The 23468-nt window shown below is 45.4% G+C and overlaps 1 protein-coding gene across 1 annotated transcript; it reads right to left on the reverse strand.

Annotated features, from left to right (window-relative positions):
* Positions 1-3930: 3930 nt before the first annotated feature.
* On the reverse strand, positions 3931-22924 carry PAX9 (paired box 9). Its single transcript, XM_059819540.1, has 5 exons — positions 22921-22924; positions 21418-22044; positions 18937-19079; positions 13614-13766; positions 3931-4185 (listed from the first exon to the last, which is right to left on the reverse strand). The coding sequence occupies exons 1-5, from the start codon at positions 22922-22924 to the stop codon at positions 3931-3933; spliced, it is 1182 nt and encodes a 393-aa protein (XP_059675523.1).
* Positions 22925-23468: the final 544 nt, after the last annotated feature.

Raw genomic sequence — 23468 nt, forward strand, 5'->3', positions numbered from 1 at the left:
CTTTAAATGTTCTTCCTCTTAAGGAGGTCCAAAACTTTTTCCCAGCAATCCTAAAGAAATATCTTTCCAGATTGTTACTTGAAAATGACAGTTCACATGCGAAGTCTTGTCTCATGAGTGTTTTTTAATGCATTAGAAAAGCAACAAAAAGCTAAAAATAGAAATGCATTCTCAGCGCTTTCACGGATGCTTGTACTGACATGCTCAATAAACCTCTCTTTTGTCTAAATTTGACAACAGCAACTTCTCATACCTATGCTATTTCATAGCTAAATTCAATAAAATTAGCTCTGTTACAGTTTATAATTTTAAGGCAAATGTTCCTTGTTGTTGCATTTCATTATCAGTACTTAACCAAAGAGAAGACACTACTAAGATAATTTTGAAAATTAAAACAAAATGGTTTATAATTAGTCTTTTATTAATTTAGAGCATTCAAAATATAAAAATAAAAGGCTTTAAACATACTGTATATACATACATAGCCTTCGGTTTTACATCCTTTCCAACATGATTTTTTTCAGTTAATAGCTCAGCCTGATCTTTGATAAAAAGAGAACCATGAGAAAGCAGAAAACACAGCATTGTTTTAGAAAACAAACCCATGAACGTGCCAGCCCAGTCCCCCATCACTCCTGGTGTAATGTGGGGTCTGATTCAGTTTTACACTGGAGGTCTTCTGTACCGGGACCATGCAAACACAGTGGGGCTGTCATAGAAGGGAGAATTAAGCTTCACTGATTTCTTTGAAAATATTTGACACTCTGGGAATGGAGTGTAGGCTTTTCAGCTTAAAAACTTAAATTCTGCAATCACATATACTGCATATTTCCCAAAGTAATCCATTGACCTCAGTGGGTTCACTCCGGATTTATACCCCTGTATCTGACAGCAGCAGTTGACCCTTGTTTATTATTTTAAAAAAAAAAAAAAAAAAAAATCCCTTTTTCTCCTTTGTTTTTTGTAAAGTGGCTTAAAGTTGTGTGGCTAGTAAGCTAACATGTTGTGGTTTTCAGTTTACCCATGAGTACAAGCAGGAAGAAAAGGGTCCTCAGTAATCTGCATCGTAGGTTTACATTTACAAAAAAATTGTTATGAAAATTCACACCAAAAAAATCCATCCCAGGCAGTTCCCAAGGGCCAAGGTCGGGTACCTTTGCTCACTCTGAGCAACACTTTCTGCACACAGCTCCACTGACTTTCCACTGGGGGGGTAAGGTACTATATACAGCAGGCAGACGCACAAAGAGCTGTACCTAAACAAACACAAAACAAAAATGGTTCATGATGGTGTATTCCCACTTGAGGAATAATTAGCATCATGCCTTATCCTTGCTTTATAAATTATCCCGATTTAGCTGAAGACAAGATAATGGAAACAACTCATACAAGCTAAGGATCTGTCTCTCTAAGTAACTCGCAAAACACACTAATGCCTCATGGCAATGTCAGAAAAGACGACTTTTATTCCAGAAATGACCTCTTGTTGCTCGGGAATATTTTGAAAACTTCTAACATAGGCACACTTTGTTACAGGCTTGTGAATTCTTGGAGCTCATAAAGCTGTGCTACGGAAGGTTTCTCTTCATTTTTTTTGGTTTTTTCTTTTCTTTGATGTACCTTATTTGGTATTGTATGGGTAACAATAGGTAGACTTACTCAATAATTCTATAATCCAGTAAAAGAACTAGGTTGAAAGCTAAAATCCTGTTGCCAACTTAATCTTTATTGACTCATGATCTTTTTCTTAACTTTTTTTTTCCTCCATTTTCTTTTTAATGAAGAACTTGTCTAGAATTAAACCGATTTCTTTTTCATGGTGTTAAGGCTCGTCTTATTTCAGCTACAACTGCATAAAGGCAGAATAACGTCCTCACATCACTAACAGTGTGGCAGCGTAGAAATGCAGTTGTGTGCACATTACCTTTACTGGTTTCAAAGAAACATTCTTTAAAAAATGTTCTATTGAATAACAAGGGTTTCAGCATCTTGTTAAAGCTAAACAGCTGTCAAATGCCTTTGCTGTACCGAGGCTGAAGAATACGGGATCATATCAGAGATCAGATCTTTCTTTCCTTAGGGCCATAATACAATACTTGTGTTCTTTATAGAAATACAGTTCTGTTAACTATTTTTTAATGCAAAAAGCAAAGGTGGCAGCAGCCAGTTGAGTCCATCTATATTTCAGTGGATATACTGTACATAACATATGTATGGGTTACTTAGCTTATTATGAATATTTACCCACAGCTGTCTCAGTGATGAAAAACTGGAAATCCACAAAGAGAGGACTGTATTTTAAGAGGGGACTGTATTTTACCTTCCCACTGAATGAATGTTTAATACGGTATGCAGATAGAGCAATATTTGAAGAATGAAGTTTTCTCCTCTGCTTTAACTATATCTCTAGTGTAATTTAAGTTATTGCACAACATTTATAAAAATATACAATATATTAATATTCTATGAAGAATATGAAAAGTCACACCAGGCTTAATTTTTTTTTCCACGTTCATATTCTGAACATACCTACAGCATGTGGAAAGCATTCTGGAATAATAGTCAGAACTTTATTATTGCCCAAGGAAAACAGGTAAATTTTCAAAGATCAGAACGTTAGCTCTCTTGGGATTAAAGTTTAAAGCAAAATAACTGGCACAGAGTACTTGCCACTGGATACAGAAATGTAGAAAGGGAATTTGTTAATATTAAATAATATCTGTGTTTGTAGCACCACCACCAGTATACCTATAAGGGTAAAAAATGCTTCATAACAACAATGTAAACTTTACCAAGAGCCATATTTTACATTCATTAAAGCAGAAATTAAAGACAACTTCCTCTTAAAGAAATTACAACATAATCTTGAGGCCGAAAATGCTGGACACAAGTGAGCCGACAACGATGGTACAATTCTGTTTCTCAGTGGGTTTGTTGACTGACATGGCTTTGTAAGCATCTCTGCACAGGTTGCACACTAACAGCATTTTCCTCTACAGTTTTCAGTTTTGTTCAGATGTTTTCCACCCATTTCTGTTTGTACACTGAAGACGGATGTGGTGTTTCGTGAACCTGGGAGGCTGGCTATAGCTGGGGAGAGTTACTTGCCTCTGAATCTTCTGCTAAAGAAATAACTGTATTTCATGAGATGTTGAAGCCTCCACCGTAGGCACAAAAACACGATGAAAAAAACTTACCTAAACCTCATCACTTGAGGCGATCACCCCACCACGCAAAGACACAGAAAATAGCTAGAAAGTCACCTTTTTAACTTAAAAAAAAAAAAAGTAGGAATAAATGTACTGGAAGGTGAAAACAAATGCTGTCAAAAGCCTGTATTTACAAATGGATAACAACACAAAGGTATTACCACTGCCTGACGATGGCAACATGCCAGAAGAATCTGAGAGACACATATTGCCTTGGTTCTATATTTGATTACCAAAACCCAACAAAAGAACCAAAAAGTGATCTCTTAATAGCGGTGAATTGTATAATCTCATTGACGACAGAGTTGTTCTCTAGGCAATTGGCAAACACCATCCACTTAGCCACCTTTGCTGATTCGAGGCATAGCAGAATTTTCTGTAGTGATTTTTGTTTATTGATTTTTTACACAAATCTTAATAACAATTGCACATTTAGAAAGTCTGTGATGATTAAGAATAAATACGTGTGGTTTGACCAGGAGAGTGGGACAAGGCTCCATGAGCCCTTTGAAGGACAAAAGGTCTTTACTTAAAGAGCGCAACACTACACTTCTCTCAGTTTCTGATGTTGTCTTCAGCTCTTTCAATCCCAAAAGCCTTACAGGAGACAAGTCACAAGGAGAAATGCCAGATATCATCGGCACGAAGAGAGCAGTCCGTGAGCCAGGCTCAGGGGACGACCAGCCAGTGGGCTCGTGGTGGTCCTGGACCAGCTCCTGCATCAGAGAGCAGAGGCCGTGACCGAGTGGCTGCCCTCCCTGGTCGTCTGCATGCCCTTGAATGCCAGCGAGGCGGGGATGTCGCAGCTGTGAGGGGACAGCGGGGTGCCTCCAGCATGCTGCCAGCCGTGGCTGGCCATGTAGCTAGACGGGGCGGCACTGTACGTCATGTAAGGTGACACTTGGGCTGGTGTGGCGTAGGGAGGCATGGCTGGCGCTGACACAAAACTGCTGACAGCCGGGAGGCCATTGGGTGCCTGGAAGGAAAGGGAAAAACATTCCTAAGAGAGTAAGACACAGCAGATCTGCCATAAAAGAAGCGGCCCTCAAGAACCAGGGCCAGTGGGGACACCCAGAGAGCCACCCGTAACCACTCCCCTGGATTTCAGGGGCACGGTGGGCCCGTTGTGCTTTGCTTTTAAGACCAGCTACCCCACATCAGCCCTGCACACCTCTCCCAGCAGCCTGTCCCAGTCAGTGACCAGCCACAGATGTTTAAGGAGCACACACCGAGAGCAGGGCAGGAACTGCCGAGCCCCCCCAGTACACCCGCCCGTCTTCCCGCGAGCCTTAAGCCCATGGTTGCATCTAAACATTACGTTTGAGAGCTACTGCTGGAGCTATTTGTGATGAGTTTGTACCATCTCTCTTGCTGAGCACCTTCATCCTCTTGGCAATGAGTCCCATGGGTTGGAGCAGGTGGGCTGTAATATTGACCCACCTTTCCCAAATTTCACATGGGGTGTTGGCCGCTGTGGTGAGGCCCTGGCAGGCGGTGCTGTGGCGGTTTAAGCTGGGTGTGCAGTGACCACAGCCATACCAGCAGCAGGAGAGACAGACCCATCCCAGGGCCTCACCTACCCCAGCCCCAAAGGAGGGTGGGCTCAGCCCTGAGCTGCAGCAGACCCGCGCGGGCACGGACCCCAAAGCAATGCTCCCCGGAGCGGAGAGGTAACAAGCAGCTGGGGGGGGTGGGAGGGGCAGTAAGAACATCTTAAACTCTTTGGTAACTCTTTGCTCAGAGCATGAGTCAGAACTATAGTATTATTATTATTGATGATGTCTTTTAAAAATCTGTTTTCTAGGTACTTGGGATATAACCTTGCAAATGTTCTTTGCTCACAGCTTCTCCTGGTTTCAATAGGGCTTCTGTACACAAAGCAATTGCAGGGCTGGGTCCTTTCCTGCAAGCTATTTTCCTAGGTCCTTCCGTGGGCTGGGGAGAAGGGTTTCTATTTAAATAGAGAAGGGAGAGTCCTTCAGTCTGCCACGGTAGGATTTCACAATGAATGACTCCTTATTTAAATAAAAAGTGTTCAGTGGTTTATTTAACACCCTGTAAATGCTTCTTCAGCAGAACAGGTACAAACCAAGATCATTTATCTTGCTTAAGTTTCAATTTGTGTAGTGTTTATGTTTTAGGATTTGGGGTGGTATTTTTTCCCAGAAACGTTTCCTATCTGAATATGAAAGAACAGGTATCGAGTCAGCAAATCATGTAGCATCTGCCATTTTTAATCATCTGGTAGAACCGGACCTAACCTGGATAGTACAGAGTTAAGAAATGAAACAGTCTTTTGTTTGTTAAAACTTCACATGATGTTAACATTTCACTTGTTCAATTCCTATCTGCATTGCACCTGCCTAAATTTCCAGTATATACCTCCATAATGGCACTGGCCTGGTTTCAGGCTGATGAGTTTCCTACCAGTGTAACTCACAGTTCCACTGGCCAGACTATCCTCTTACCGCCGCTTAGGAAACCAAGCGGTAATCCTGCTAGAGCCAATATAAACGTGTACCGCAGTCTAAAACAGCAGGAGGCAGTGATGGGATCCCAGCCACAAGCCTCCAATAGGTATATTAATTAGTATAAAACATACAGCTGCAGCAGCAACGTAATTGTCATTCCAAATCCATAAACACTTTGTTGAAGCTGAACTTGCCTTATTATTTTGAAAAATCCGAATATGTGACCTGACCTTCAACTCCAATTACACATCCCCTACTGTGTCTCAGAATTACACTTCAGCCTCAGCTCTAAATATCACTGTTTGCAACAATGCTAATTAATACAAACCTTCAAATAATTGCACTGTAAATTAGTACACTTCTTAAATCACATGGAAAATTATTTCACTGAATTTACTGGAAAGCAAAAAGCGTGACAGGCCCTAAAGAGCTGCCGTTCTCCAAGCTCCCTGCCTCTTCCAGTGTGTACAGTGCTTTTCAGAAGAATGTGAAACAAGAAAAGAGCACCTCTCTGTTTCTTCTAACGAACAGCAACAAAAAGCTTTTCACAGAGGCAGTAGAGCCATTAGAGCCATTTTGTAACACTGGGACACCAAGAGCCACAACCCAAAGGGATCCTGCAGAGAGAAAAACTACAGAAACCTCGAAGGGGTGCTGGAAGGAGAAAAGACCTGGGGCAAGTCCCTGAAGAGTCTCATAGCCATTGTGGCAGCACAAACCTCCAGCCCCTGAGACTCAGAAGAGGTTTTTTGGACTCTGTGAGGTCACCCTGCTTCTCCAGGCTCGACCACTCCCAAGAAGGCTTGTACCAAGCAGTGGGCTCAGGGATGTGCCCAAAAGCCCCATTTTAAGTAGGAGTCCTCACTGTGAGTAGTCATGTCCTGTGAACCCTTGGCTGTGCTTTTGAAAGGTCCCTCCAGCCTCCTGTCTTGTCACTGCTCCGCTCTACCATGTGTGACTCTGTGAAAAGCCGGAGTCCTCATTTGCCACAGAGAAGATGAGACAATGCTTCCCATATGCTGTACAGACTGCCATGCTGTAGGATGCTCTCCAACTGCTGGCAGTTCCCCTTAGAGCTCTTTAGAAAAGGCAGATGCTCTAACAACATCTCATCTAAGGAAAAATAAGACTGTAAACACATCCTTCAAAGCTGTGCATAGTGCCACATTATGCCAAGGCGAAGTACTGCTTGATGCAATCACTTTGCCAAGCACCTCTCCCAACCCCACCATCACAGGCCAAGAGTACATGGGTAGTGCTATCTGTGAGAAAGGCAGCTTTTGGTCCTCAAGAAATGACTTCCTGCTGTGTCCAAACGTTGTGTCCAGGCAAAAAAAGTCCCTGGAGCTGATGACTGTGTCTGTACACGTAAATAAAACAGACCAGGGCCAATTCTTTGGCCCTAAGGGGGAGCAGCGCCGTGCAACACCCAGCTCTCCTCCCTTCTGCCAGAAACACGGTGGCCTCAACACAGCCTGTTGGGCAGGATTCCTGGGCTGTGCCCTGCCCGACCCCACGCTGGGGCAGAGGCTGATCATCTGCTAGTGGGCACAGGCTAGATCTGTGCCAGGCAATGTGCCAACATGCTACCTCTTTTGCTGGTCCACCGATGCTCAAGCCCATGTCCTAGCCTCCTGCAGCTCCTACAGACAAGGCTGCCAGGGGCTTCTCAGCGACCAGAAACTGATCACCTTGCATGATTTTGGGCAAATCTGAGCTCCTGAACAGCTCGCAGTAACTCGGGCATTGTTGATGAATATTTAACCCAATCATATATATGTTCCTCTACTTCTATTTATCATTGCCTGGCCTTCCATAGTATGGTCTTACAGCACAAAGTAAAATGAAAGTCTCTGAACTATAATTAACGGAGAAGCCCCGGTTTGTTACTGAATTACATTGGAGGTGCTACTTGGGTTGTTACTGATAAAACAGACGGGACTTGACTAAAGATTTGCTAGTTTTTGTAAAATCTTAATTTAAAAGAATACCTATGCTGATTTATAACAGACAGAACAACCCTTTTACCCCACTACACTAAAGGGTGAAATTGCAACTGAGATAACTGATGTTTTTGTAGTGTCTAACTATTTCAAATGTGAGAAGGATCTTGCCCTAACTACTGAGGGCAGGACGTGGAGGCAGTTGCGTAGGGACTGCCAGTTGCAACCTGTCAGAGGCCACCAATGCTGGAAAGCTGCTGTTGCTGCCTCGCTGAATTAATGAGTCATTCTTATTTTAGTTCCAGTGCTGCAAAGTTTTGCCACTCAAAACTATGACGATGTCAATGCCAGCAGGTGCCTTCAGCCAGCCAAGCAGGCGGCCCTGGGCTGGGTAAGGACTGGCCCAGCACAGAAAATGGGGAGGTTTGAGCCATACCTGTAAAGCAGCCAGAGGCCTCTGGTCTGAACTGAAGGGATAGAGAAAACCTCACCTTATGTGATTTAAAACTATGCTACTCAAAAAAAGCCCTGATTTTCATCTCTGACTTTCATCAGTGAAGGACTTGACCCAATAATTTTAACCACAAGAGTTTTTAGTTGTAAACAGCTTTAGATACAATGTGTAGGTTATCAGAAGGGTTGAATCTTGTCTGTCAATCTGGCACTTTTTACAAACATGACATTCACTTAAAATAAATGGAGAGGATTAAGTTCCGTGACCCTGTATATACTGGATGAATAATTCATCCTGCAGTATTTCAATCAGAGGAAATGAACACCAAAATCTAAACATTCGTAATTAGGAGTGTGAGAACCCCATGGTGTTTATGGATTTTTAAAACCCTTAGAACTTGTTTTAAGTGCAGAGCTTCTTGAACCTGTTTTTTAAGTTTTATAAATATTTTTTTTTCTTAATTTAAACCATTGCTTTTCAAGGGAAATCTAATTTTTTAAAGCAAACAAACAAACATGTAGTTCTAACTGAACAAGAACCTTTGCTGTGCAAATGATAAGGGTTCCTGTTTGAAAGCGCTTACTGTCCAGCTTCTACAAAGACCAGAGAGAAACATTTACTCTGAATTGCTGCTTCTACCAATGTTTTGAAATAACTTACAGAATAAGTATGTCCAAATTTTAGAGCTGTGTTCAAAACCTAGAACACACGACCTCCCACCAATTCACAAATTCAGTTTAAAATGTTCTCGCAAAGATACCTGCAAAACAGCAGTGGCTGGGTCAGGGTCACAAGCTGGGTCTGGTGCCTTTCTGCCGAGTTACTGCTGATACGCACCAGTGCCAGTGAAAGGAATATCCAGGCCAGAATTCAAAGCCAAGGCGGATATAAAGTCTCTCTTCAGGTCACATAAAATGATGCTGCTGAAACAAATGGACTGCATGTATTTTCACCAGTAAAGGAGTCGGTTCAGTAATTTTAACGGAGGGAATTTTTAGTTTTAGACACTTTAGGTACAACACTAACTAGAGAAGACTTCCGTTGTCGTTGGTTTTAGTCTGCTTGGGATTTGGGACACAGAGGGTGTGCGTGGATGAAAAGCAAGTCTAGAACCAAGCTTATGTGGGATTGACTTTGGAACAAGTAATTTCCATCAGCAGTTTGGACTCCTAAAAGTCAAAACAGTTCTTCTCCAAACCAGGGGTAACCCACACACACACCTTGATTTCTGTTGTGAAGGTTATGCTGGTATAATGTGTCATGCAGCTTCAGCCTCCTCTCTCCTGCATTGTAAGGAGAGACAGGGCACAAGTTTTCGGGACAAACTTCCCAATCAATCCAGACAAACTACCTGACTTTTTTTTATTCTGCCTTCCCCATGCTAATGCCAGAGAAGCACACAAACTACATTCCACTTTCAGGCACTGTGGTATAAATTCAAATTCTATCTTGAAATTAATTGGTATTATATTGTTTTCTTTCATGCCCTTCTCTACTTTTCCTTCTCTGCCTTTTGCTTCCCATGTATGTGTTCTCTGAGTATCAAAATTAGACCCTCTCCCTGCGATCTATTCCCATGTGGCTTCTAAATGTTTCAGAAAATGACCCAGAGCCGTAGCATTCAAAATCACAGACCTGCATTTATGTTAGTTATCATTAATAGCAATAATGCAAATTATCTCATTTCAGGTTTACATGAATACAAATGAGAGCAGATTTGATGCCACCTCAGTTTTATAGTCTAACTCTAAAGTAAGTGTCTGAAAGAATGTAAATTATTCTTATTTTTAAGTTATTGTTTCCAAATATTTGAACCACTTGCCCATTGTAATGTAATTGTTACAACATTTTATTAAATGGATAACTTATTGCATAGACTAAGAGTGTATGTTTTGTCTATGAAAAAAAAGTGTTTCTGGAGAAACAACATAGACTTCAAGCTGGAGTTACCTAATTCACCAGCCCTAAGGAGCCTGGACAGTGACTCAGCCCAAACTTCCTTGCTGGAATCAGCAGAAGCTCAGCCTGTGTCAAGACTTGGGGAACACACCTCTGGTGAATAAGGTTGCTGTTTCATTTGTATTTCTCAATTCTAACACTGACTTGGATTGAACGAATCCTTCCTGTCCTTAGATCAGCAAGCTCAGCGCGTTGCCTTGATCCTTCAGTGCGGAGCCTTTCCCTGAGAGCAAATGAAACAAATCTGCAGGGGTATCACAACGGTCTGAGAGCTGCAGCTCCCCAGCAAAGTGGAGTGCTGGCAGTAGCTTTAGCTGCAGGGACGCTACCGTAGCTCTGCAGACAGACCCCCGCTCGCTGCTCATTTTTCAAAATGAAAAACAAAACAATTTCTGGAAATGCTGAATCTTTTCTGAATGTCATGAAAACACAGTCACAAAGTAGCTACTGGAGAAGTCATTTTTTCCACAGCTAGGGAAAAGCATAGCAGGGAGCAGAGCTGAATATTTAGTCCTTCAATCAGAAGAGCAAATTACCTTAAAAACCCAGAGGATATCTCATGTTCTTAGTGGCATGCACATAATCACTCAAAAAGTTTATGGCGACAAGACTAGGAGCAATCAAACATAAACTGCAAACATAAAGGAAGCAAGCATGCTAAAACTCCCTTTTTAATTGGAGGTTAAATATAATTTATAAATCAAACCAACATACGGGATCCCAAGGGAATAGTAAACAAATTTTCCAAGTAAGACATCTGCAGCAAGCCTGTAATGGAAATCTCATTTAGGAAAATGGCATTACCTAAAGATGTAATACGCCTATGTTTCTTTTAAGGTTTTAAAATTAATAACCTTAAATAATACTTTGGTAGAAATTGTAGTTAACTAAATTAGAGCTAAATTCTGAAGCTGCTATTCAGTGCTACAGCATCAATGGGAAAAATGATGTGATCCTACAAACACTCATTCAGATCAGTGTCCCCCTAAAATTTACATGCCTACACGGGCAAGTCAGAGTTACCTGAAGAAGAAGGATTACAAAAGCGAGCACTGAGTAAATTTCTCCAGTTTATGATAATGCTTTTTAAGAAAAATGTAATAAAATTGTTAAGCTGTGTGTGAATAACCTAGTCAGAGTTGACCCTGCAAATCAGGGTTTGCTGTCTTTATATAATGCTGGAAAAATCTCTTGCAAAAATCTTTTCATATTAGACTATATATCCATATTCTTGGATGAACTTATTTTACTGAACATATTCCCACTTTGATTTTCTATTAATTTCACTGCAAGCAGAAGAGAATAAAACAAACTCTGAAAAATGAGGACATTGTCATTAAATAATTTTGACATCCAAAAAATCTTGAACAGAAGGGGAAACATTTTGTAGGTAAGATATTACTTTGAAACATATGCCTTTATTTTCAAGAAAGACTGAACAGTGGTAATACATTGGAATTGAGGGGCTTTGAAAACAATACATGGGCAAGGGGTTTACAGTCAGTCTGTTGCTCAGCCGAGCTCGGTTGATTCCCAGAAGACTGAGCTTTGAAAAATGGAAAGAGACCTTTCAAGAATGGGGAATTACACTATTTCTCTTTCAGTGTAAGTCATACAACGCAATGCTGGTATTCTAGTTGAACTTACAATTAAAACAGAGTCATGTGCATGCTTGAGTGCTTTAAGATTCCAAACATAATTAGTTACCCAATCCTATACAGTGTCTCTTACAAAGATTCCGTTTTCTTTACAGTTATTTCTCCTGTTACTAAATTCAATGCATTACAATATACTGCATGAGAAAATCACAGTACTTCCTTCTAAAAGCATTTTCATTCCCTTAATAATGAGCAGATCCCATTCCCCATGTTTAATGTGCTTTTTTATTAACTTAAAGTTGTTTCCTTTACTTATAGGCATCCCCAGCTGCACTGAATATCACAGAAATCAGATAATATCAATTGAGTGTTTTAACTATAGTTGCGACATGCATCAAGATCACTCTTAATTATATTTTCTTATCGAATTTTAAATCTCGGTCTCTTCAGGGAAATAAAAACCCAGTTTTGGAAATAGTAATAGTAACTTGAATTTGCACACCATCACCGATCCTTTCCTAAAGGAGCCAGGGGCATTTTCTGTCTTTTCCAAAACAAACTACAGCAGAAACAAAAGCAAAAAAAAACCCCTCTTTCTCAGAGACTGAGGAATCCACTACAAAAACAACAGAGGAAAAGAGAGGTAGGACAAAAAGGCACGATGGAGACAAGGCAGATGGAGGTTGTCGAAAAACCTAAGCGCACTCCAAGGAAAAAGGGGGGAGCAAGGGTTTCCAATGCTTCTTCAGAAGAGGGATGGGTTTAGACAGTTTTCACAGTGAAGTGAGATCCACTGCATACGGCACACCAAGCACGCACTAATATGTCCACCTAAAATGTCTCCCAAACATAGATTATTGTGCAAGGCCTGTACGTTCACTGAATAGTTGCTTTCCATTCATACTCCAGTTTAGGAAGGATGATATAAATGGAAGTCACTGCCTTTCCAATGAAGGTGCTGGATCTTGGGATATAATCTATTATTTAACAAACCTCACAACCAGACTACCTCAAAGTGGAGTGAAAACAAATTCTATTTGCTGTGAGCACAAAGCTTGGTTTTGATGACAAAGACACAACTTGAGTCTTCCTTAGACAGATATACCATGCTTACGAGGACAAAAGGAAAGCTCAGAAAAAAAATCATGCCATATAAGCAAACTCCCTTGAGTAGGAACTAACAACAGGTTCCCATAGTTTTAGAACAGATTTGCACAATAATTCCCCCTCGGTATTTTGGCAAAATCTGGAGTCAGGCAGGGCACACATGGACATTAAACAACCAAATACACTGAAAGGAATAAACATTTGTTCTTTCTACACTGATGGTTAAAACTATAATTTATTAGCAAAAGGTTCTATGAAGAATGCCTTCTTAATATAATATATTTAACAATATATTGTAATTTCAATATGGTGTTACTTAAATGAAACTGAGGTTGGAAGAAGGAGACTTATGGACACAGAGACATCAAAGGGATTCTTGATGGCTACAAGCTAGGCAAATATGGGGTCAAACCGGTAAAGTCCCCACTTTGTCCTCTTCAGGGAGAGGCAAAACAGTGGTCCCCTTTGTCTAACAAATCTCTGATGCTGCAGAGGCAATTACTGGGAAGCTGGTAAGTTAAGGAAGGTGAAATCACAGCCCATCGATTATTGAATGCCCATGGTCATTATGACTAGGTACGTAGGCAATTCCTAAGAGCTGATAAATTGCCACAACAGACAAAGTCAAACACACCACACAGTCTTTATCTACTTCCCGCTCTACTGCAAGCACCAGAAGACTGAACAGATCAAGTCCTACCTAATCCCCCTGCCCCTGGCACTCTTCTCCTTGGCTGTGGTAGGTATCTCCCACCACTCTCACTTTTCAGTCCCTGGTCCTGTTTGTCATGGCAGAGCACCTCATGGGTTGGGACTCTTTCAGCAGAGGGTGCTCAGTGTGCAGTTTGGGTGTCATTATACCATTCACTCACCTCTCTGACTTTCTTTATTAGTTTCATCCGGGTGGAGTGCCCTGAAGCCATGTGGGTTGGTGGGCAGGGCACTGTGTTTTGGCCGTGGAAGCAGGTGGCCAGTAAGAGGCAGGTCTCACAAATGGGGTTCGAATGGGGTGCCATCCAGATCACCTGGGAAGGAATCGGGTGCATGTAGTGGGATCAGCTCATGCCCCTCACCCACAACATGCAATGACATGGATGCCTAGACCTCAAGCAAGCCATCCTAGTGACAGTATTTTAATAACAGGCACTGGTCTGGAGATCCTAATGAGAGTGACACAGAACCAGAAAGTCTCCAAGCCAAGATCTGAACCCCTGCACCAGACAGGAACTCTGCTAACAATTCTGCTAGGTACTACGGCAAGAAAGCAAATAAGCACCTCTCCTCAACGCCTTCCCTCCCCAGGTATGAGTGAGGAGTAGGAGGTCCGGACCTTTATCATTGATGGATTTTGCACAGATCCATAGCAGGACTCCAACTGCCTGGATCCTGAGTTGGAATATAAGGTGCCAAATAAGTAATCTGCTGATTTATTTTTTCAATAAATAATCTTTGTAGGAGGGTCATGTAACTGGCCATAACATTTAAGGTTACATTTTTATCTTATTCCTGAAGAAGTTACCATATGTTGCGGGTTCTAAGCACTGCAGATAAAAACAATTACAGATGCTTTGGCCACCTCATATACAGTTCATTGTTCATTTACAATCAAAGATCAGGAACTAAATATTTACATTGCCTACATTTTCTGTGCAAATAATTGTGCAGAATTGCACCTACAATTATTTGCAATCACTTGCCCTAAAATGGAGCCTTCCCTTTATGTGCTTACAGCACATGGAGCTCATGACCCCTAATCAAAATGCAACTAAAGGACAGGGAGTGCTATCCCAGCAAAGCCAAAAACTCAAGCCACTAACAGCTGATGAAGTTCAGCTGAGACAGAGGTGAAGCAGTTGCTACTTTGGGGTCTGCCAAATATGTTAGAGGAAGACTTCACTCAAACCATGTTCACAAGCCCCTCTGAATTAGGAGGAGTGTTTTCAGCAACTCCGGTAGGTTTGGGATCAGGCCTCCAAATAGCAATATCCTTTCCAGCAGCGAGCTTGCAATAACCACTTGCTCTCAGACCCCCCAGTTACAAGCTTTTTCCCGTTAATGAGTATCAGCTCCCTTTGGTAATGTGCACATCTGCTTCCTGCAATGCACACAGCAAAATAATTCTGAAAAAAACTATTTCCAAAGCTATTTGCCTCTCAACAAATTGTACAGACATATGTCAGATCTTCTGCATTTTCATACATGTGTAAATACAGACCACAATTTTTTCAGTTTGCACATCCGTGCCGTTAGTCCAGAAAGTCACAAGCATCAGATGTCTGAAAACTGCATTTTAAATATGTTATATATTTATTAAATGTTTTCATTTCAAATGCAGGGTACAAATGGATTCGTATTTCAGTGATTTCAGCTTTTTTTTTCTAATGCAGCTGTCAGTATAAGCTGCGTAATGCATAAAATACTCAGAATATTCATCCTTTGTATTAATAATATAATTATCTTTAGAAGCCTTCCCCCCAACACCACACTGAATGTGCCTCTCCGTATAAATACCGCAATATAATTGAGCTCTGTATGAAATGTTTGACCCAAAACCGTCAAGCTCAGAAAAATCTATTTTCCTTTTCAGCTTCTCTGATTCACGGTCGCTCTGTTTGCAAAGCTGTATGACAAATTTGTGAATATGATGCACCAGGAAAATATCATGCAATTGCTTAAATATAAACAACAACTTGGGACATCAGGTGATTAAAAATTAATAGAAACTTGACAAGGCATCTCTGTGATTTCCTGCGGAACGCTTGGTACAGAATCACAGTCTGCCAGGCAGAGCTTTCAATTCCCCAAACCCAAATACAGAACAACATCACAAACAAAGGCCCCAGAGACACCACGCAATTCATAATACTTAAAGTGAAAAATGTTCTACATCCAGCGGTTCAGTTTTGTGTTAAACGAGCGTGACTGTGTATTGCTGAGGCAAAAATGTGAAGTCTTCCTGCCTCTTTTGTGGAGTCCTTTCCCAGGCCGAATTCCCACTGATGTGTGGGGCAAGGGGTGAAATGCAGCCGTTCGAACCCATCGAAGAGATTAGCCTTAGCTGCCGGCTGGCAAGTCTGGGAGGTCAGTAAGAGTTTCGCCCGAAAAAAGCCTACAGGATCCCGTGTGTTAAAACAAATGTATGCCGTTTAAAAGGAGGGATCAAATAAACTTATGTTAAAAGTACAGAAGACCTTGTTCTTCAGGCTCGATTTTTCTAGTCTTTCTCATGCAGAGGGAGTTTCCAGGGGATTTCTTGAGAAGCAAAATATTATCGTCCATGACTAAGGCTGGGGGAACAAGTCCTTCACTCATCTAGTAGCTGTGGAGCTATTTGCAAGCTGTGGACAGGTGAACCTTGAATGTTGCTGATGCTTAAAATGTATAGCTGATATTTGTTGGAAACAGCAGAATTCCCCATCACTCACACAAAATCCATCGTTACTGTGCTTCAGGGCACTGCTGCGTAATTGGAAAGCCTAAGTAAAACACGCGTGCTCGATTCCCTGCTGCTCTACTCCTCTTGTAGGCGCCGCTGACTTTGGTAATACAGACATAAAACTGGAATATTACAGAAGAGACACTTCTCTTCTCTGGGGGAAATCTGCTGTCTGCCTTCTTAAGACCCAGCTTTGGTAATGAGCTTTGCCCAAAGGAGATGAGGAAAATAGCATTTACCCTGAAGTCCAAAGACAGAGCCTATTTAGCCGTAGTCCTTCTGGCACATAAATTATGACTGTGGCTTCCCCATTTTCCACTATTCCAGGTAACCCTTTGCTAGATCCATACCAATAAATCAATGTTCTCTCCTGTCCCCTGCTCATCTATTTACACACAAAGCAGTACACATTGCAAGAGACTATGTAAAGATCTAAGAACTTCAGAGCCTTTTGGTGAGACTTTACTGTCACAAACCGTCACCCCAGATTCACTGCACTTCAGCAAATGGACAGCTAGTAAGTCACTGCTACGTGCAGCAAGAATTCGGTTCGTGAATTTCGCTTTGCACCTGGTTGGAACAAATCTTTTGGCAAAAAGAATGTTGCAAAAACTGCAGAAAATCACATTCTCACATCCTTATTTGACAGGAGTTTTCTCTGAATACGTTCTAAATTAGCAAGGCAGTAAATTTGTGACAGACGAAGCAATTAATGTACAGGTGAATGAATTCTCTAGTAAGCAAGTCTGAATACTACATTAATAGACTGGTCTATACATTAGAGCTTCCCAAAGCCAAATTCCATTTACCCATATTATTATGGGGAAGGGACGGACAATCTCCTCTGTGTCTTCTTTTAGTGAGCAGCTTTCTGAAAATGACCTTTTGGATAAATACTTTTTAGCTTTTCTGCCCTTTTAAACTCTCGGGACAATGTATTTTGGAAAATTAATTCCATTTTATTAATAGCAATTTGCTCCATTTTTAAATAGCAAATATGTTTAGATTACATTTATCAGGTGATCTTTCACGTTGAACAAAACTTCAAAGTAAGACTGGTATTGACAGTAGAACAATGATATATTACGAAGATGAAAGCATAAATATAGAAAGAGTGAAAAAAGATAAAAAATAATTTCCAACACCAGCATTGAAAATAATCCGATGTACATAACACTGTTCCTCAACACGTTTGCTGAGGTACATGAGATACCAACAGAGGCAATGGTTTATAGCCTATGAGCCAGATCCTGTAACTATTTCAGCAGAATCCTGTGCAGAAGGCCCAGCCTGGAACCTAAGATGACACAGCCACGGTACAGCTGTTCTTAACAGAATAATGACAAGCTATTTCCATCATTTTTAGTGAGACTGCTAATACTTTATCTGTTTCATTTTTAAAGAAAATTGTAGAAGAATGAATATTAACCCTAAATCTAATTCTATCTTTAACCATACAGTCATGGCTATACTAGACTGTGCATTATGTGCAATATGAAACAAACAGAATAATAATGGGATAATAGAAGAATATAATACAGAACAAATAGGACAGCATTAGGGGCGGCATATTGTTTGTAAGGCAATATATGTAATAAAGTGGTTGTTCACTTTTGGGGCCTACAATATTTCCTACTCTGCCTCATTCACGTCTCTGCAAGCACTCCCACAGGTTGCGCTCCACATCTTGAATTTGAAAGGGTCTGATTCACCTACTCTTAGCACCAAATACAAGCTACAAAAGTCTCCTGGGTATGGACTCCAAAACCAGACCCAGAACTCGAAAAACGTGTCCAAAACCTCCATCTTTGAATGGGAACACACTAAACAGAGACTGCGGTTTTTCCTCGACTTCTTTGTAAGCGTAACAAATGAATGGCCGGGAAGTCAATGTACCTGAGAAACCTCTGATACGTTTTGAAATGTTTCCATCGCACGGAAAAAATTTTTCAAAACCTGTGCTTTCCCAGCGAGCAACAGTTGAGCCTTTTATAGCTTTTCTCCCGGCATGGGATTTGATTAGCAAGTACAAAGATTTAGACAGAGATTTATTAAGTAACAGTTATATTGTGTTGTAATTAAAACGTAGGAAATTCGCCGTCTACTTAAGCGTTTAAAAATGCTTAATGTAGGAAGCAATTACACCTCATTTTCAAATTATTCCCCTGCCTACAGAGCACGCTGCGGACAGGGTAAAAGGCGGCTCGAAGGGCGGCGGCGGGACGTGCCCGCTCACACGGCCCGGGGCTGCAGGGCCCGGCCCGGCCCGAGGCTGGGGCTCGGGGCCGGCCCGAGGACAGAGCCCCGGTGGGCGGCGCGGCGGAGTCCGGTCGCCGGGCGGCTCGGCGGGCGGGCAGCCGGCGGGGGCCGGTGCGCGGCGATTCTCGGGTGGCTGCTGGGCGGGCTGTGCCGCAGCGGCGGGGGCAGCGCTGGGAGCCCGGGGCGGCCGGGATGCGGGCGCTGCCCGCCCCGCCGGCCCTCCGCCCGCCCGGAGCCGCTCGGCCAAGAGAAAGGCGGACTGGGGGCTGCCGGGGGGCTGCGGCGGCTGCGCCGGGGGAGGGAGCGGAGAGAGGAGCGGAGGAGGGAGCCAGGCTCTTTCCCGACGTCGCCCGTCTTGGCGGACTCGTTTGCAAACCAAAAGCGAGGGAAGGTCGGCACCGGCTCCAAATGGAGAGCGGCAGCCCCGGGCAAGGGCCACAAGCCCGGGGCCGAGCTCAGGGGCCCTGTGCATCACCGCCCGCCCCCCCCTCTCTCTTTACCTGGCTGTACTTGGCCTCCTGCTCCAGGGAGCTCTTCTCCAGCCCGTTCACGGCGTGCTGGGCCGGGGGGGGGAAGCTGTTTCGGCCCAGGCTGCTCCATTCCTCCACCTTGGGGCTGGGGTAAGGCGAGGTGTCGCTCACTGCTGGGAAACACGGGGGGAAAGGGGGGTTAGAGGCAGGGGCCGGGATGCGGAGCACTTTGCTCCGGGCTGGTGACCGCTCCCTCTCCCCAGGGGACGCGGTCTGTGGGGCAGAGCTAAGGGGAAGCCTGTCCCTCGCCCGCTACACCTCGCTGAGCCTCCCGGGAGCCCCTGGAGAGGGTGATCCGGGGGGAGAAGGGAGCCGAGTGCCTCCGCGCATCTGATGGCAGCGATTGCCAGCCGAGCCCGGAGCTGGCTGAGTCGCTCGTCCCCTCGTCCCTGCTCTGGCGGGACGGAGCGGCCCCCCCAGCACTTGTCCCCCGGGATCACCTAAGGGGGATTTACGGGAATCGCCTCGTCTGTGTGTGTGTGCGAGTCCGAGGACAAACGATACCCCCCCCGTTAGAAACAACCCTGACACGGCTGCAGATGAACCAGGCTCCAAACAAGTTTGGGACGAAAAAAACAACAAAACAAAGCAAAATAAACAAAACACAAAAACAAATTTAAAAAAAAAAAAAAGTAAAAGAAAAAAAGGAGGAAGAGAAGAAAGGGGGGGGGGGAGATAAAAGTCCTGTTATTTACAGGCGCATCAGCCGCTGCACGGGAATATCGGGCTGTTTTGCAGGCGGGCAAATTCTCCGGGCCCCGGCGGGGAGCCTGGGTCGGGGGGACGGCTCCCCCGATCCCCGCGCCCGGCCGCACCGGAGCCTGCGGGGCTGCGGACCCGCCGGAGCCGACGTGGGAGCGGGCGTCCCCGCCACACCTCCTCGCTCGGCCCCTCGCCGAGGCTGGGGAAAGGCTCTGAAAATCTGAAGTTGTCTTAAGAAATTGAGCTCTCTCCGTGAGCGCCCTTTTCTGCTGATCGCACACTTTCCCATGAATAGGGGCTTCCTTTCCGTGTCAGCAAGGTCAGTTTATCCTATAAATCAAGGGCGAGCAGCCCCCATCTGCGGCATCGGCCGCTCAGCAGCCCCAGCTATTGCTGGGAAGGGGAGGGGGGAGATTTTACACTGCAGAAAGATGTGTGCAGCCCCGAGGTCTGAGGGAGACAGGCAGATACCGAGGCACCCGGCAGTACCGTCAGAGGCCTGCCTGCCTGCCAATGTGGTGTTAATAAAAGAGGACTCACAAAAAAAGGAAAAAAAAAAAAAAAGACTCCATTTCTCATGTGATTGTAATGTTCTCATTCTTTTTAATGTTCATTGCCAGCACTACCTCTCCCCGACACAGAGCGGAGGTTCCAGGCGTGTATTTGTTAAAGTCGTCTCAGAAACACGTTTGTTTGTGCCAGTGTGGTCTGAGGATAAAGTTTATATCATGAAGTAGAGGGCGAAGGACAAAACCTATATATTTTTGTATGTATGAATATAAATAAAACATAGTTATGTGTGTGTGTATTGCTTGAAAAAAATACCGCCTTTTTGAGACAAGAAAAAGAAAATTATTCTGCAATGCCTAAAGGATCAATTTGCATTTGAAGTGCTGCTGGAACCGGATTGTTGCCGTTAAAAACGCTATGAAAACAGAAATCACAGCCCCCCCGCCCCGCTCCGCTAATTGGGAGGGAAGAGTGGGACACAGAGATCGCTGTAGGCGAAGGTTATTTTAGACTGTTGTTTTAACCACATTCACTGTTAGTTCATTGGCAGAGACCAAAATGGAAAAAATGTCCCTTTCTTTGCGGCAAAGCGTAGCGAGCGGCTGAGAGACGCGACGCAGTTGGCAGGCGGAGAAACAGAAAGAAGGTGGAAGGGATCAAAGAAGGAAATCTTGGGGGGTTCGTTTTCCTGGACCACCGCTTCGGAGGAAAATACAGCATCAGAATGAAAGCAATTAGGTGACATTTGAACTTCCTGCCGGAGCAAATTTGGCCTGATTGCGAAAACTAGAGAAAATGGACTTCTCGGTAACGCCAAGGCGGCGCCTGCGGCTGGAGGGCGGCAGCGAGACCCGGCCGGGACCGGGCCGGGACCGGGACCGCCGCGGGGCCGGGCCGGGGCTCAGGGCGCCCCGGGCCCTGGGGCCGCCGCACCCCGGGTCGTTCCCTGCGGCCGAGGTCGCCCCTTCTCGGGTCACAACGGCATCGGCGGCGGCCGATATTGTAGGGTTTGCTGGTCCGCCAGCAGCCCGCCCCGGAACCTGCCATCTGCCCGCGTCCCGAGGCACGTCCTCCGGTAAGGTCAGTGCCCGGCTCGGGCCGGGGAAACGCGAGAGGTTTCCCGAGGCGAACCAGGAAAACGCCTTCCGACCCTCGGAGAGGAAGGAGCCCAGGAGCGGGGGACTGAAACGCTCCGGCCCTCCCTGGCTGCCGCTGCGGCGCCGTGTCCCCCCTCCTCACCTTGGTCTGTGATGGACCGGATCCCCAGGATGTCCGTCACCGAGTGGGAGGACGGCCACGTCCTGGGCATGGCCATGGTGCTGGGGATCGCTGGCACCCCGGGAGGGGTGGGCACCTTGGCTCCTGCAGCAGCGATGGGGCTGGGGTAGGAGTAGATGTGGTTGTAGGGCAGAGCAGGCTGGGGGGGCGGCTGGTGCTGCTTGTAGGACTCGTAGTGACTCTGCTGAGACAGGTTCCCGATTTTGTTCCGGAGGATGCGGCTGATGGAGCTGACCGACGGCACGTTGTACTTGTCGCACACGCCATCGGCCAGCAGGCGATCCCGGATCTCCCAGGCGAAGATGCCCGGATCCCTTTGTTTGTAGGTCCGGATATGTTTTACCACCGTGGGGGTGGTGACCCGGGGCTTGCTGCCTCCGATAGCCCCCGGTAGGATGGAACCGGTCTCGTTGTAGCGAGCCAGGATTTTGCTGACACAGCCGTGGGAAACGCGGAGCTGCCGGCTGATGTCACACGGCCTGATACCCAGTTGCGCCAGTTCCACAATCCGCAGCCTGATGGCATTGGGCAGGGGTCTCCCGTTGACAAACACCCCCCCGAGCTGGTTCACTTCCCCGAAGGCAGGTTCTGCAAGGAAACACACAAACACACCCGTCGGACACGGCGAAGGGCTCAGAAGGGGGCGTCTGGACTGTCCCTCATCACAAGGCGGATGTCACAGCTCGGGGACCCCCCGGTCACTCCACGCACGCTTCTTTATAACAGCGGGATGCCCCCGAAATTGAAGGAGAAGGGGGGAAAAAAAAAAAAAAAAAAGAAAAAAAAAGGGAGGGGGGAAAAAAAGAAGAAAGGAAAGAAAGAAAGAAAATCCCTGGCAACAAATGTCGGAGCTCTCCGGACTGTGCATCGAGCATATTCCAAAAAAGCACATTGCAGAGATGAAAAACGAGGTCGCCCCAACAGACGGGTCAGCTTTATTGCCACAGGAAAAGGGAACACGAAGAAAAGAAAAAGAAGAGAAAAACATTTTCGAAGGCGTGGGGGAGGGGGAGGAAGGAAAAGTAGTTGAGGAAATTCTTCTACATCTTGGGAGAGGCAAGGGCAACGCGGTGCTTCTGAGTCGCGACTAACTTTTTAAAGACCGTTTCTGGTGCTGTTAGCGCCTCGCGCTTAACAGCACCATTACACCAGGCTGTAAAACAAACGTGCTAAAATGTTAACTGCTAAGATCGGTGTCAGGAATAATATACAACGTGCCGCAGGCTCCAGCCGTCCACTCGGCTGCGATCCTGCCTCGCGCTCGCCTAATAACATGAATAATAAACCGAGCAGTCGTTAGCTTTTCTCTCTTCCCTGCTCCTGACCCTTCACGCGTTCTTACAACTTGTAGGAACACGAGCAAAGTCAATAAGGGAGCTGCGGCGGCGGCGGCACATGACGGCGCACGGGTGCTCCCCCTCTCTTGACAGCACTTGAACCCTCCTGCGGCTCCCGGCCACTTACCCATTCCTCTGAGCAGGACACCTCTGGGGCTGCCCTAAATCCCGAACGGAGACCTACGCCCAGAGACAGGCTCCCAGCCTCCTGCGCCGCCGGCTGCACTAGCCCCCGAGGCTCTCTGGTCGCCTCCGAGGAGGTAGCAGGGGCGTGAGGGGAAAAGGGCTACAAGGAAATCTGCTTCCCGAGGAGAGAGCCTTGACTTCTGCATTTCAACCTCAGGGCACCGTGGGCAGGGCTGGGCTGGGCAGGGCGCCGCAGCCCACCGCTCCCCCGAGCCCGCCCCCGGGGGCGGCCCCGCCGCCCAGCCGCCCTCCTAATGGCCAGGGGAGATGACGGACAGCGCGGGGCTGGCGGCCCTTCCGCTCTGCCTCGCAGGCGTGCTCGGCACCGGGGTCCCCGCCGCCGCAGAAACGACTGTTTCGTACCTGCCCGGCGGTAAGGTGCGCGGAAAGCGCAGTCAGCGCTGGGGCGGTGCTGGCGCTGTGGTGGGGCGTCACTCGGGCGGGGGGGACCGGGGGTGGGGTGGGCGCCGAGTCCCCGCGGGGCCGGGG

This window comes from Gavia stellata, chromosome 7 (assembly GCF_030936135.1).
Source record: "Gavia stellata isolate bGavSte3 chromosome 7, bGavSte3.hap2, whole genome shotgun sequence".
NCBI lineage: Eukaryota > Metazoa > Chordata > Aves > Gaviiformes > Gaviidae > Gavia > Gavia stellata.